The sequence below is a fragment of the Strix aluco genome, chromosome 13 (genome assembly GCF_031877795.1).
Source record: "Strix aluco isolate bStrAlu1 chromosome 13, bStrAlu1.hap1, whole genome shotgun sequence".
NCBI classification, from domain to species: domain Eukaryota; kingdom Metazoa; phylum Chordata; class Aves; order Strigiformes; family Strigidae; genus Strix; species Strix aluco.
The window spans coordinates 2,165,937-2,182,596 of NC_133943.1; the positions used below are offsets into that span (position 1 = coordinate 2,165,937).

The following is a 16,660-nucleotide window of genomic DNA, read 5'->3' on the forward strand; positions in this document are numbered from 1 at the left end:
TGCCCGACCTCACCGGCTGCTGCTCCCTGCACCACTCCAGCCTTCCCCCGTCCAGGTCTTCCCTCCTCTCCATCCGTCTCCTCCTGCTACTCCTCCAAAAAACCCCTGGCTGGGACACTTGGTAAGAGACAGCCCAAAACCAGAGGCATGAAGCTGTGTAATGGGCACATTTGGACTCAAATACAAACCAAGCCTGTTTAAAACACGCTCTCTTCCATAATTATTTCTTCAAAACTCAGGGTACATGTTTTCCCTTTTCTGTCACAGCTTTGGCAGAGGATCGAAAAGGCAGCAAACAGCTTGCACGCGTTATGGCAATATTTCTCAGTTATAGCTCCTTTCAAAGTCCTTCAATCCTCTCGGTGTTTTTGTTCAAGTGCTCCAGCAGCGGCTGCCTGGGAGAGTTCGGCAACACACGGCCCGGGCAAAGCAGGGCAGCTCCGGGTGTCCAGCCCTTTCCCGGGGAGCCCGATGGTGATGGAAACACCAGCGCCCGCAGGAACGTGCCCAGCACCTCATCCATCACACAGCCCATCGCACCACCTCGCCGCGCTCCTTCCTGCACGGGGGATGGTTTGTTTCCATGTAGAGCTAACGCACAAAGCCTGTTTCAAGCTAGCCGCGGTGTCTTAGCAAAGAAGTTTCCAGAATACATCTTTGTGAGGTTAAAATACAAGTGTGAGTACACTCACACAGTAATTACTACCAGCCCACTGGGACCCCACAACGCAGCAGCCTGCGCAGAGAAACTGCTTACTGACTTTACTTGTGCCTTCCTAAAATAAAAAAAAAAAAAACCAACAGCCTGTGAACTCAGTCCAGGGCACAAGTCCAAGCCCTCTGTAGTGCTGAGCACTAAAAACTTTGAAAGCAGATCTTTATGAATTAACATCCGAAGAAATAAAGCCGGGAGAATGTTATCTGCTGTGCGTTAGCACAGGGAAGAGCGGCTGAAACAGCGCTGCGTTAAGAGGGGGGGACTGATTTTTTGTATTTGGGGGGGGATATATAATAAAATAGACTTTAAAAGACCCGCCCTGAAGATTTTAAAGGGGGTTCCCGCAGCTCCATCCCTGCGGTCGGTCCCCGCTCCGCTCACTCCCCCCTTCCCCCCTCCCCCGGCCCCGGCTCACCCTGGAGATGGTCAGCGGGGCGCTGAAATCTTTACCGCCCACCAAACGAAACCCCCACGGCGAGGGACCACGCAGGGCCACTGAGTGGGACATCGCGGCGACTGGGCGCTCCCTGCCCGCGAGCGGCGGCGGCTCCGGCTCCCACTCGCGATCCCCTTCGTGCCGGCTCCTAAACGCCGGGACGGGTCGGTCCCACCTCCCCGCCACGCCCCGCGGGAGGCGGGACCGACCCGGCCCGGCCGTCGTCGGGGGGAGCTTTAAGTCGGGTTTTTCCCCGCACGCTTCTATCAGTGGGGTTTGGAGCGACTGCTCGCGGGAGTACATGCGCCTTCGTGCTCTGGAGTGGAAGGAAAATGATGCAAAAGTGTAGTCGCGACTGGTTTATTCGCTGCCGGCAGTGTGTTGAAGGGGAAAAGAGAAAATGTCAAGAAAGTCATCAGGCTGGGTTTAAGGTAGTTTGGGAATCCTTTGTGGTTGTTTCTTGGCTGAAAGATAAACTTCCACGAAAATAATCAGGTTGGGCTTAAGGCAGTTTGGGAATCCTTCATGGTTCTCACTTGGCCAGAAGATGAACTTCCACGAAAATAATCAGGTTGGGTTTAAGGCAGTTTGGGAATCCTTCACGGTTATCACTTGACTGAAAGATAAATGTCCAAGAAAAGAATCAGGTTGGGTTTAAGGCAGTTTGGGAATCCTTCATGGTTCTCACTTGGCCAAAAGATAAACTTCCACAAAAATAATCAGGTTGGGCTTAAGGGAGTTTGGGAATCCTTTGTGGTTCTCACTTGGCCAAAAGATGAACTTCCATGAAAATAATCAGGTTGGGTTTAAAGCTGTTTGGGAATCCTTCACGGTTATCACTTGACTGAAAGATAAACCACCAAGAAAATAATCAGGTTGGGTTTAAGGCAGTTTGAGAATCCTTCATGGTTATCCCTTGGCTGAAAGATAAATTTCCAAGAAAATAACCAGGTTGGCTTTAAAGCTGTTTGGGAATCGCTTGGCCAATGCACCCCAGCATCACTGTGTCCTTGCGGGGGGCCCTGGGGCAGCCCCAGGCACCGCAGAGCATCCCCGTTTCCCAGCGGTGCAGCTGAGTCCGTGACTGTGGGCGCACCCATGGGATGCCCACGCTGCGGAGGGTGTTTGATGCGAGGGCTCGCAGGCGTGCAGGGGTGGCTTGGGGGTGGGAGGGGTGGTCAGTGTCTTCCCCAAAAGCTGAGAGCAAATCTCAAAACGCCTGTAAACCTCCCTCTCTTCCTGGAAAGGGCTGGGCTGGAATAACCCACTTCAAAAAACAACCTAACAAAGGATGAATTGTTTGAAAAGTCCAGCTTCATCACACACCTTCTTGCTGCCCCATCCCTGTGAGTGTGATTTACGTGCTATTTGCTGTGAAGTCTTTCTGTATGTGTTTGCCTGTGACACGGGAAGGTTTGTGTGACCGTCCCCCTGCCGTGCCCATGTGATGCAGGTGGCTTTGGTCTGAGACAGGGGGTGGGAGCTGAGACTTTTAAACACCCTCCCGAGCTACGCCGCAGCCTCATGATTTAGCAACGTGAATGCAGTGAGCACACCATGTTACCAGCCCAAAACACAATAACCTTTGTTTGCTCTGCTAGAAAGGTGCCTACAGAGGAGCAGCTCAGGGGCAGCTGGGACCTGCAGAGCTTCCCCCCGTCCTCTTCGCTCCGCGTGAGCGCGTGTCTCTGCCGAGAGGGGCTACAAAAGGTGACTTTTGCTGTGCAACTGGTGATGAATCACCTCCTCGTTCCTGCATGATATCACCAAGCCTGCAGAAATCTGGGAGTAGGCTGGCCTGAGGTTTCCTTGCTTGTGTTAGAAACTCCAGCCAGCCGAACACCGAAATTTGTCTTGCAGAGAGCTGGAGGATCAGTTTGTGTCCCCCCTTTCCTGCTCTCCTTTCTGTAAAAGAAACTAAGTTTGCTGGAAAGTGGCAACAATAAAAACAAAAGGAAAAGAGCAGAGAAAAAAACCAGAGCAGTTCTGTGGAGTCAAACATTTTCCACTGGCATTCATCAGGGCTTCGTTAGCGGGGTGGTTTCTAAATTGCACTCAGGCTGTGAGTGGCAGGCTCTGCTGTGCAGCAAACCGTCAGGGTTTTCAAAGTAATTCGCTGTCATAGGAAAGAGATGATCAAAACACAGAAATACCCACTATTAAAGTATTCATTTCAAAAGCTGATGGGAAAGCTGCTGGCTCCAAGGCACTTTCTCTTCACAGCCTTTTGAATGCTCGTGTAACCCCTCATGTAACTTGAGGCTTGTCAAAAACTGAACTCAAGTAAAATACAATTAGAATTAACCAAATTGGCATAAACTTGCTGGTGTGCTTATTCCGAATGAGACTATATTCAAAATACATTAAACTGAGCTGAAGTAGAGTCAGTTTTACTCTGAATAAAAGTATCTGCAGCTGAACTGCTCCTGATGCAAAGTGTCCACATGTAGAGCAGCCCTCCGATTTCAGAACTGCATCAGGAATTAATCTGGCACCCCTCTATCAGCAGTAGATGGGTTTTATTCCCAGGATTTGGGGAATGAGAATATGAGCTAAAGAACTCCACATTTCACAAATGCCTCATTTTCTTTCAGTCGCTCACACACCTTTCACATGTGCTTTCGTTGAGCAAAGCCAATACAATTTTGCAGCCTGCAAAGGACCCAGTCATTCTCTTACTTCAATCAACCAAAGTGGGCTCATAACTTTCTGTTTTTGTCTTTGATAACTTGAGAATTTTTAAATTATATTTTAAGTCATTTCCAAAAACTAATTGGAGTTTTGCTTCTGGATGAGAAATCAGCAGAACCAACAGAAGATGATAGGAACCTTGCAGTGGGACAAGCCCTAACGCCCAGCTAAATACAGTATCTCCAACATGCTCATTCTTCAGCCGAGCGCTGAAACCCTATACCGAGCTCTAACAAAGACCACACACTATTCAAAAGAGAGGTCAAACATATTCATGAATTCAATCTCATCACTCCATTTGCTTTATCTTTTTTCCCCCCCAATATTGTCCTCAGTGGTTTTTTCCAGTATTTTTCCACCCCGAAGTCTTATCACCTCTTTGTTTCTTTTTTGAATATTCCATTCTGGTTCTCCTTTGCCACTGGTGACACTCTCAGTTTCCTTCCTTTGTTATCACAGACCGACTGGGTAAACTACGGATATTCAGCTTTGTGTCCCATTTTGAATGAGCATTCAGGTTTTCCAATGTCGAGCAGAGGTCCTGTGCTTATCTGGGAGGCCTGATAATGACCCCTCGGCGCTGTTTTTGAACATCTGCCCACGTGAGAGTGATTTCAAGCACCATTATGGCTTGATAGTTCTTCTCCAGGTCAGGAGATTTTCTTGCTCTACAAATTGCCTTCTTCAGGACTGTGGCTGTTTCTCCTTAGAGAGGTTTCAGGAGGCTGAAGTTAGCCATGAGTCCTCTGTAGCAGCAGGCTGCGTCTAGTGGAAGTAGAAATTAGTTCCTCTGGTGTTTTCACATCAGTTTAAGGGTGATAAGTTGATGTGTGGGTTGTTATGAACATTTTCTTCAGTGTTTTCCTTGTTATTAGTAGAGAAATTAGTCATTCATACATTGCTCGATAGACACAATTTGATTATCAGTTGGTGACAAATCGCTGTCCTCTGCACTGCCCCCAGGCCCTTCATGAAAGATTTTGGTTTTAGACCCGATAAACCTTGTAAATTCAATAAATGAGTACTCTCTGGCGAGAGGTCTGCAAAAGGCTTGCTGAGTGTTTTTCAGTATTTAAAGTAGAATTCAGCCACTCTGTAAATGGATGGTGTTTTTTATGTGAAAGCCTAAAAATCTCTACCCGCACAACTCTGCTCGCTAGAGCAGGGGCATCTCTCTTGGTTTCATACAGCTCAACTTGACAAGATGCTCAGCACATCGTCATGCACTTTCTGCTTTACTCCTGGCAGGCACAGCTTGGGTTTTGAAGTGGCTTCATGACGTTCATGTGGCACTTATGACTCCCCTAAACCAGCAACATCTTCTTGTAGAATCCCCCAAATACCTGTGGAGTCCCCAGCACGACCGCTGGCACCTCTATTATCTGGTAGCTACGCCGCTACCTCTCCATTTCTAGCTGGAATATGTTTCACTGCAAGATTAACTATTCAACAGGGACATGTCACATGTCACTGGGAATGGGCTGGGAATGACAGTTTTCACTCATCCATCAGTCACGCCCAATTTACCTTCTAGAAAGAGCACATTTGGAGACACTAATCCAGTACATTGATGAAATGACATCTGAAGAAGAAGAAATAAGGAGTCAGACATTTTTTGGATGAAGACATTGACTAAAAGGGCGTCTGAAGTGTGGGAAGGTGATTATTTGGTACTAGTACAAATGATTAAACTGCAAGAAGTTTTAATAAGGGTTCATTTGGCAGGTCCATACTTCACATAGAGAGTGAGTGAGAAAAGTATTAACTGAACTTCTGTTGCATTCACACGCCTTTGGATGGAGACAGGTCTGTAATATATTATTACAAAGACGCCTCTCCTCATATTCCTGCATAAGCTTTATCAATAGTCGGCTCTCAGTGGGGTCCACATGATGCTTGTTTCCCTCCCCTGGTCCTTCTCCTGCCACCTCAAACGTCCCCCTGAGCCAGACCATGAGCCGGGTGCAGCTACAAGCAGGAGGAAACCCAGAGCAAGGCAGCCAGGTGGCAGAGGGGACTCGTGACTAACCAGCCCAAAGACATCTTTCCTTTATACACTAGAAAGTGCAACTCCCCATATTGCTCTTTGAGGCAGCAAACTCCGATATGATGAAAAGTTCATGTTGAAGTAACACTCATCAAGTTCAGAAATACTTCTTGCAGCTTATTTACCCAGAGGTTCCAGATGGATGACCTCTCTGAAAGAGCTTTTATTGCACCGATGTCTAACGTAGCAAACACAAAATTCCAAACTCCAGTTAATTTTATCACTTGAGAATTTCAATACTTCTATCATTAAGGTGAGGAAAATATTTTTATAGCCTCTCTGTTTCAACTCACGGTGGTTACCCAAGGCACAAGATCTTTCTCTTTCCGTGTAGCTGCTGTTGCAAATATTTTATACTAATGTACATATATGTTTCATAGGATGCTCTTTTTAATCCATAAAAACATCCATATTTAATTTTTAAATGAAGGTGGAAATCTAAGATAGTTCCTTGGCTGCAGAGTGGACCAATCAATAACGCCCCTTTAGACCATTTGTGAACAGTTTAATACTGACATTTGACATTTAAAAGTAGCTTTAAGCACCAAACTAGATGTTAGCTCGTGGGTTGCCCTTCTCAACAGCTGCACTCCTGTTAAAATCGGGTTTCAGATTCGGTGGCTCAGGGTTTGTGTTTGAAATGGTGATGTGAATGGTCATTTGTAGGTGCTACGGCTGGTTGTTCCTCGTAGTATTGGTGATTGGAAATGCTCCCTGAGAGTGATGCTGATCACATGAATCCAAAATTCTTGTGGGAGTAAAGACTCCAAGCAATGTTTCATGGCATTTGTGTGCTTTGCCCTCCCAGTAGTCAGTGTTTCTCAAAGTATAACCTCTTTTCCTTTCTTACATTAATCGGTAGTCCTTGACTCTTTTCTCTTAATTTCTATTTCCATTGCCTAAATGAGTCCATTCTGGTGCCTTCCTAACCTGATGGGATTCACATACAAATATTCTTAAGGGTTTCAGTTTATTTCTTTACCTAATAGTTAAAAAAATCCAAAGCATCCATAACACCAACATCCTGTGAAAACAGTTAATTTTGAATCTCATTATTTGGATTAAGTCCAGGCAAATCTCAACCCTATGGCAGATTTAACTGCAGGTTTCCAAAGGATTACTTAATTTATAGCCTTTGCAGGATCTCTCAGATCTGAGTTATTATTTTGGCTTCTGAAAGTTCCTTGGCGGATGCCCAAGTGTTGGGAGCTGTCATTCTGAATTCTGTTTAATTCATTTGTTTGTCTAAATCATTTCTAAAAAGTTTATCTCATGGATCTAAGCGTTCCACAGAGAAAAATCCAGCTGTGATAGAAATCATTAGGATAATGAAAGAAATCTCGTTGGTCCAGTAGAATTTTTTTGTGTGTAATCACCTTTGGGTGGAGCAGACTGCTGCCTCCCAAGGCTTCCCAGCTTTCTAGGATTGCTGCGGAGAAAACTGTTCATGAGAAGCTGTACTGTGCATGGTCAGTTCTATCCTTGATTCTCTTAAACACTGTGCAGCAGACTCAGATTCACAGGAAGGACCAAGGTAAATCCTTTGTCTTTGTCAGATGTGTGTGGAGAGTAAAAAGCAGCCGGGGCCTGACCCAAAATGCAGTTTATTCTTCTGTTCTGGCACATATTAACGAGACTTTTTTTTCACGTTATTCTAATCCTTGCTCATCAGACTACTGGTCATCTACCAGAATTTGATACAGCTGGGGTTTTGCAACCCGCTGAGCCGCAAGGATAAATCCCTACCTCACAAACATCGCAGACTAAACACAAGATAAGAGCCAGCAGAGGGTTTCCCAAGGGGAGCGCTGGGAAGCAGTGACAGCATGGTTGGCTCGGAGCACGGCAGCAGCCTGTTCTTGGTGAAGGGCAGCTTCAAGGAAGGCTGTGGAGAAGGACAAGGCAGCTCATCAGGGTTCGCAGAAAGCTCAGAAAATGTTTCATTGTGCCTTTTACAAACAAAAGTGGTTTTTTTTATAGAATCGTAGAATCATTTAGGTTGAAAAAGACCTTTAAGACCATGAGTCCAACCATAAACCTAACAATGCCAAGTCCACCACTAAACCATGTCCCTAAGCACCACATCTACATGTCTTTTAAATACCTCCAGGGATGGTGACTCAACCGCTTCCCTGGGTAAGCAGACAGCATATTGCAGGGAAAGACAAGAATCTGACAAAAATCACCTTCCCCCCGCCCCCCCCCCCCTCCAAATGAGTGTGTCACTAGAACTAAGAAGGATGAAAAAAGGGAAAAACAGCCAAACATGTAGAAGTATGTGAGAACTCTTGAATCCCACAGCTACTGCTTCCTATCAATTTGGCTGAAAAATGACTTGGCTCCATGCTCACCCCATTCTCAGTCCCACTTTCCATCTCAGGCAGCAGAGCACACAGATGAGCAAGTGCCTGTTAGCTTGGGTCTAATCTTACTCCCAGCCTCTAACCCCCAGACTGAGACTAACGCGATGATGAGCCCGGACAGCCGAAGTGAGCAGGCAGGGACCCTGCCACCGCCAGCTGCCGCACCGGAGGAGACACTTGCTTCCTTTTCATCTCACCCGTGAGGCTGCGAGCCCGGAATGTATTGACCAGATGCAAGGAGCTGCTCTGTTTGCTTTGGGGGTGCACAACCTCCTCCCGCCGGCTTCAGCTGCTGCCCTGGCGCTGAGAGCGAGGGCAGGATTAACCCCGGCTCTTCCTCTACACGAGCTGTAACATCTTCCACAGCAATGTGACTGATGAGCAGCAGTTGAGAAAATAAGAAGAAATTTTGGCATAATATTTTAAGCAGAAGATGAGATTACAAGTGATCTGCTTTTTCTGTAAGGCTAATTGTTCCCATTATGGAATTAAACTGATTGATTTCCCGTCAGAAATGGTGCCTGGTAGAACAAAGTCAAAACCTCTGGTCTAATGTGAGTCACTTCACCGAGCAGCTAAACATTGAGCTTTTGTATTTTTTTCTTGTGAAATCATGATAGATGTCAGCTGTTGGTATATTCTGCAAACCAATTTGGTACATTTTTAGTACCATTATTTCATACAGTAGAAACCAAGCGATTGTCCTGACTTTCTTGGGGATCTCAGCATTTATCACCCCAACTCTAGACTCCATTGATAGCGATGTTTCCTTTTTTGGGTGTTGTACAGCTCCAGAATGCAGACAACTGGAGAAAATTAAGCTGAATGTTCCCAATTTATGCAGGTCAAGGAAAGTTTGCCTTTTATCATTCAGAGATAAGTACAGCAAACTAACTGTTTTTGAAAGGCTGAGTTCCACAGATGCCGGTATTAAGCCTCAGTAATCACAACGGTTTCTGTAGGTGGGTTTCACCAAAGCTTCCCCATCCATTTCAGAACGTCCCCCAGCCTTAAACTGATAGGGACAGAGGGCCAAACAGCACGCTAAAAAATGAGGGGATAAGCTTTGTGATGAATTCTGCCAGAATTCATGTAGCCCGATCCATCAGCTGCTGTCTCACCCCGTGCCCAGGCGCTCGGGCTGTGCTGAGGGTATCGGATATGCTGCTCCAGGGACAATCTGGGGGAGCAGTCCTCACCCTGGGTAAAAGGCTGCGCTCTGCAAAGTGTAAACTGCATTCGTGGCAAGGGCAAAGCAACGCCAATAACATCGCTCAGGGCCTGAGAACAGGACGTAAGGCACACGGTTCAGCTCAGCACTCAGCGAAGATGCTTTCTCCCTCCACTCAGGCTGTTCTTCATCACTTACAGGACTTTTGCAGAAGTTATCTAGAGAGGCACAAGCATCTTCACACTACAGGTGAAAACCACTAAAACACAGTCACAACGTCACTTCTTATTGCTTTGGGGGAACTGAATGAAACATCCCCCAGAATTAAATGGAAAATGCAGAGCTTATTTGGTGGTGTTTATCCTGGATGTGAGAGGCGTGTTTAATTTGCACTCTCCCAATTTCCTGAGTTCATTGGACTGCTGGAGGAGGATTTCCAAAAATATTTCGGAAAAATATTTTGCTTGAACTTTGAGGTGAAATGCTATGAGGTGCTCAAGCTAGACAGAAGAATAAGCATTCGGTATCCATGAGCATTAAATGAAGGAACTCAGTAACAGTAACACCAAATGAAGAAACTCCCTAGTGATGTCATGGGCTTTAGCTCAGCCCTCATTTTTTGGTTACTGTAAAGGCACAAATGGACTAAGCCTTCCTCTCACTACCAGGGCCTGCAGGCCAGAATTAAGATGCTTTGGGGTCCAAATCCTGCCATTTCTGGGAGTGAATCTCCTGGACACCAAGTGAGGCCAAAAGCAGGGAAATAACATGCAAATAAAACTTTCAAGGTTGCCATAACAATTCAAGATTGATCTCTTGAATTATTATGTCTCCTGTCTTATTTCTCTCTTAATATTCCCTAATTTTGTATTTGTGGACCCAGATTACACAAACGTAACGGTACAAATTCCAAAAGCCTGAATACAGGCAGTAACTTTACTGAGTATGCAAAAAAGAAAAGTAATTGCCAATATTTGTATTCTAGTACATAAGCAGGAATTCATAAATGCTTGCAGGAATGTAACATATCAACCTCCTTAAACAGCCATATCCTGTTTCTTTTGTTTCCTTCTCTGCTTTTGCAGTGACTGTTGCTACAACACCATCCATCACTGCTCCTTTCATCTGTCAGGCCCTCCAGCCGCCCGCCTCCAGCTCCCTACCTGCCCCCTCAGGTCTGAGCTGTCTGGATTTCCCCCGTGTTTGTCAGTTTAGGGTGCAGATGCCCATCCTTTTCAGCTGGAGCTGTGTGGGCGATGAAATTATCCCCTCCGGTTCCTCAGCACCCTTTCCGTACCTGCCCGGCTGGTTGCATGAATGGGTTTCAGTCAAACAAGATTAGTTTTAATTGGTTTCATCGTAGGACATCCTTACTGGGGGCTGAAATGACGGCTAAGATAGGCATGGTCTAGGCTGAGAGCAAGAACACGATGGCTGCAGTCAGAGGACAACGCACATCGACATCCCTGTTTGGAGAAGTTCAAGCACATCTTTGTCCATTTCTTTCCTCCGGTATCATTAAGTTCTTGACACATAATTATGTGGCTAATAAGCTGCAGGCTCCTGCCACTGAAGATGATCCTCTAATCTCTTCAGAGCATTGTGCTAGGTTGCCTTCTGGAGCATATTCTTTGAAGAAACTAATTCTGCACAAATGGTAATTTAATTTTCTTTTTCCCCTCATTCCAAGCATGCAGTTACTCGGATGTGGAAAAGCTCAGCCTGAAACAAACGTTTAAAGTATTTTGAAGGATTTGTCATTACTCAGAGAAATGGGTCTGACATTTCCTGGAGCACAAGGAAGTGGAGAGAAAGAAATGTGTTACTCAGAAACTGCATCGACCAGGCCAATGTTCTGCCTTCGGCTGCATCTGGGCAACTCATTTAGGTTGAGAGAGCTGCTTTGCATGATTTGGAGTAGAATTTGCCCTCAGAGTTTAAATAAAATAAATGATATTTAAGAACCTGCAAGGCTGTTAGGTGATATTGTACAAAAACGTGTCTAACAGCATTGCAAACTTTGATCCAACATTCAGTGACGTCAGTAGAAAATCTCCCACCAGTGATGGTGGGAATTTCGTTTCAATGAGCAGCTTGGCCATTATCCCAAGTATTTAGTGGCATTAGGATAATTGGTGATTCCACCTAATAAAGAGTTGGATATCACTACTTCTTTTTTAACACATGTAGCCCCTTATTTTCTTCAGCATTTTTCTGGCTTTCTTAGGAAAGGGTATGACCTGACTATGTTCTGAAAAATTTACAAAAAAATTACAAAACCCAATGAACCCAAAACCCAATGAAAATTCAACGAGCATGGAAAGCAAATGCTATGAACATTTGAAGTATTTGTCTGCTTCAAGCACCATATTAAGTTATGGTAATGAATCTATATCTGAACTTCAATTTATTATTAAGAAAATAACTCCCATCTGCTTCTCTGAAGCATTTAAGGGCCTTTTGCAAACATTATCTCCAAATTTGTCCTAGCAGACAGGATAAATAAAGTTGCTGACAAATGAGTGAGACTGTGGCATCAAATGGTTAAAGAACCAGTTCCAAGACAAACAGGCAGCTCATGCTAGAAATCGTACTGATCTTCTAATTCGCCCTCCTGTGGTTTAAGCAAAAGATGGATGTGTCTGAAAAACCCACGTGGGACTGAGGGTCCTCTTCTGTCCCATCATTTGCCCTGAGGTCCATCTGGATACACCAGCAGTTAGAAGGAGAAGGTAATGGAATTCCACCAAAAGGAAAAAACTCACCTTTTAAAGGTATCATACAAAATCACACTTTCTTGCTACAGAAGATGGTATTTTTATGGATGTTTAGGCATGCAAGGTGAGGTGTCACAAGATCAAACAAATCCTAGCAATGCTGGGGGCTCATAAAATGTCCAGGAAGGATGAATTTTTCAGCCTTTTTAATTCCTCTGTGCCTCTTTGAAGACTTAATATGTTTTTCTGGTTGGTTTTAAATCTTCATGGTGCTCTGAACCTCGTTATTTTTTCTCGGCAACACTAAGGTGGATCTGCTGATGGTTCTGCTGAGCGTGGCCAGTGGCTGCTCCCAGGCTGGCTGCCCCTGCCACGCAGCTGCACAGCACCGTGGCATTGCCTCTGCTCACTTGTTTTCAGGAAAACCTCATCAAGCCCAAGTTCCATCATTTTTCTTTAGTTCACCCCAAGAACTGTTCACTTTCAATATCTTAATTTCAGCACTACTTTTAAAGCAGTGTCGCTGCCGAGGAGGAGAGAATACAAATACTTGGCACAGATTGATATTTACTTTTCTGTTTTCATGGACGTGGAGTCAATTGTGCCTGTTCGGAGTCTTGGGAGAAGCATGAATAGTTTAAACATGTGTTCAAGGAAGTTTTTTAGTTTATGGATCCCCAGGTATTTTCCCAAGTTGTGCTTTTGTAGAATTTCTTAAATAGGTGTACTATTGTTGTTCTACAAGAGACTGAAAAAATAATTCTGGACAGAAGAAGTATTCTTTAGAGCGTACTTTGGAAAGGAAGGGAAATGGCTGGGTTAGTGCTAGGGGCAGGCTGCATGGCTCCAGCCCCCTGCCTGCCTTCCCGGGGGCTCCCACATGAGCATCCCTCCAGGACAGCACAGCCAACCTCTTCATGCCTCTCAGGTACCTGTCAAGTGAGTATTTCTCAAATCCTCTTCACCAGAGGTCAATGTAACCTTCTGGGGGAAATAAAAATTCATGGGATTTCTCATGTAGCATTGGCGCAATGGTTTTAATTTACAGCCAAATAAAGAGGTTACTTCAGGGGTTGTGTTTTTCCCCCGTTTCACTCGTATGCAGAAACGTGTGTGTATGGGTTTGGGCGGGTTTTGGCAGCCGTTTCACAGATTGCTTTGGGATGCCTCCAGTGGTTGGTGGCCCCAAGGAGGTGAAGCAGCGGAGTGAGGAACGGGAAGTGCCGTGGGACGGGTGCTGGGCCATGCACCCTGCCCGGGAACGGCTGGTCCTGGCCCTGCTCCGCTTGTCCCCAACGGATGCTCATTGCAAAGTCTTGATTAGAGAAAGATTTTACAGTTATACAGTTATTTAGTGTTGGCTAACTCAGTCCGGGAGTGTAGTGCAGATGTAGCCGTGGGAGCCCAGGCCGTGGTTTTTGTCTGTACTACAAGCTTTACCCAGACTTGCCTTTCAGAAATGTGCTCATTAGTATATGCTGGCCAGCATGCACTAATGAAACACCCTGAAGAATCACAGGGCATGTGAGGCTGGACTGGACCTCTGGAGGTCATCAGACTCAAGCTCCAGCTCAGGCAGGGCCAGCTCTGAGCTAGATCCCCTTTCCAAGTCAAATGGGTTCTGATGAACTGAAGGAGAAATGTCTAATGCTCTTGAAATGTCACAGAAACCTCGAGCGTCTTGATGGTTCATAAACTGAAGCTGAGATGGAGCAGGCACGTAGCTGAGTTCAACAGCAGAGAGGTTTCTCTGCATCTCGCAGTCACTGAGCGTCAACTGCTGATGACTCATTTGGAAATGATTTGTTGGCAGCGTGTCCCCATCCAGCACGCAGCCTCCATCCGACTGTTCCCGCAGACCCCCTCGTTGCACACGCCGTGCTGTCGGGCAGGGATGAAATCCAGCTGACAACAATAGATACCACGGAAAAAAATCCCTAAGAGTTTCTGATCCTGCAAGAGATTTGACAAAGGAAATAGTGGAAGCCCCTTTGCTGAACTTGGCAAAAAAGTTTGGACAGTGCTGTCAGGAAAATATTCTTCACTGAACGAGTGAGGCAGCTTATGAGGTCTTTTCGCTATTTCTGTGACTATGAAGACAGAATTCATGAGTAAGAGGCTGTTACGGCTGGTGGCCAACTGAATAATTACAACATGCTTAGGGAAGCACACTTCTTCTTTCCTTTTGGACAATCTAACATGGTATTTTTAGTCCCGGACAGAGCTTTCTCCTCTGTAATGATGTCAGATTCCTGTTAGCTCATCAGATTGGGTCACCCACTGTAAAAAGCTAAAAAGAGACAAAATTGTACACCCCATTAGGTCCGAGCATCAGCTCGAGGTGGGATGACGGGGAGAGACTTACGGCTGCTGAATCGCACCCAAGCAATGGAGCAGGCAGGATGCAGAAGCTCCAGCAAACCGCAAAGCCTGATTCTGGTTTGAACTGAACTCTTGTTAATTTATCTCCATTTATGGAGTTATTTAATGTTAGACAGAATATTATGCTACTTTATGGCTGCTTCATTTGAGACAAAATATGTGATGACCTAAACAAATACCAAAATCCACAAATTATACCCAGGTGGCAAATTTATTGTTCATGTTTTTAAAAGCCTTTTTTACATAATCCTCCTCGTGGGCGGCTAATCAGCGAGGCTGGATCTCTGGCTGGTGTCAGTCTGCGTAGCTGTGTCCAGCTGTATTCATCTCTGCTGCTTTATGCCAGCTAACGGTTTGCCTCATATATTTTCATGTTGTTATACTGAGAACACTCTTTACCTTTTGTTGCAGTGCTGATATTTTAAGAAATAGGGGGCTTAAAGATGGAGTGGTTGTTCTAAGTGATGAAGAAATGTCATAACTCTGTTTGGGTGTTGGTTTGCGAGAGGGGCGAGGAGGCTGTCCTGGTCGGAGCTGGCTGGGGGCACAGCAGTTCCTGGTGGCTTTTTGGTGGCCGAGACCTTTTGGGCTGCAGCGGCTCTGGTCCTGCAGCTGCTCAGCAGAGCCTCCTCCGTGGCTGGAGCAGGGCCAGCCCTTCGCGTCTCCCCCTCCTGCATCCCAGCATCTCGCTGCTTTGGACACGGGTTCTCTGTAGCTGGAGGGCTCCGCTTCTCTCAGGGTTGTGTAACTCTGCTATAAAGTGTTCTCAGGAGGCTTTTTTTCTGTCTCCTCTTTTTTCCTCTCATAGGCAATCAAATCACATTCACCTAAAGCTTCCTATGCAAGAAACTAAAGTAATTTCCTTCAAGCATTCATTTGAGGCTTGTTAGTTTATAAAGTAATCTGCTTCTTTTCCATCGCCCTTCCCAGGCACTTCCTCTGCATTGCTGGCCTGCATGTCAGTAGGAAACGCAGGTGCCTCAACCTTCAGCTGCTGGGACCCATCACCATGGGAGAACAAAAGTACAAAGCTGTGTGCTTTGAATATTCAGCCTGATGATTTCATAAATCCCTCCAGCATGGAAAGTTTGCACCTCCTAGTTATAGTTGCTAAGCACTCCTAAAAAAAAATGTTTTCCTATAGATCTATAAAATATATAGGGTCAATTCCTCACGAGCTGTGAGTCACGTAGCCTTGGGGACTTAACAAATGGCTGCTGTGTCCTGTCGTGCATGGGGACGCTTCCATGGTGCTTTGTACAAAACTTGGATTTTCCTCGTTGGACGCGTGGTCCCTCCTCGCCTGACCCACTCACTGACAGCAACAGGACATTTCAGGGGGTGGACACAGACAGACACGAGTTCCTGGTGATAGGTCATGCACAGATGCCCCCAAATAATTTTGGGGTGTAGAAAAGACCTTTCTGGCCCATTGGAGGTGCCTGGGAGGGAAGTTTCTTAGTGAGACTGGAGCCTAAATGGGATTTACTTTTGCTGAATGCACTAAGGGGCCCCTAAACATTTTGTATATTGGCTCTGATCCAACCCACGTGAGCCTTCCTGTCAATGCGGCTTTTCGGAGTGGGCCAGAAGAAGGAATGGATTGCTTGTGATATTTCCCAGGCATTTGCTTTATAGTCACTGAAGACAAAATATATTTGCTTTTTAATGAAACAGGGATGTTTCTAAGCATAATGAAGTTCTTGTTTTTGTTTTGCCTTTCATAGCCCAGCATTATGTGACATATAAAACCACCCCATTTGTTTTCCATTGTCTGTAAGTAAATCCCCCCCTAGGACCACCACTGAGCAGATACTATCAAGGAGGCCAGCCCTGCTCCCACAGCCCCATCTCCCGGGCTCAGCTGGGCCCCTGGCCCTGGCTCACCTCGCCGCAGAGCATTAACCCACTGGGTGATGCTGGGTGAGTTCATGCACCGTCCGCCCCATGCAAATACAGCACACGCTTCCTAGCATGGTGGAGCCCATACAGGCACAAGACTCTGTCATGAATGTGTCATAGCACACGTTTAGTCCTAATTTCCATGGGCCTTTTTCAGCCAGATACTCCCCATATTCCATCCTGAAGTACAGCAAACGCACGTCACATTTTTGTGTCAGTGTGCTTTATCGAGA

The 16,660-nt window shown here is 45.8% G+C and overlaps 1 protein-coding gene across 1 annotated transcript in view; it reads right to left on the reverse strand.

Moving 5' to 3' along the window:
- PDLIM4 (PDZ and LIM domain 4) overlaps positions 1-1,316 on the reverse strand; it is a 53,447-nt gene extending 52,131 nt beyond the window's left edge. The window contains exon 1 of the mRNA XM_074838728.1: positions 1,134-1,316. Coding sequence (XP_074694829.1) covers positions 1,134-1,226 — 93 coding nt within the window. The 5' untranslated portion in view covers positions 1,227-1,316. The remainder of the gene's footprint in view (positions 1-1,133) is intronic.
- Between the last annotated feature and the right edge of the window lie 15,344 nt (positions 1,317-16,660).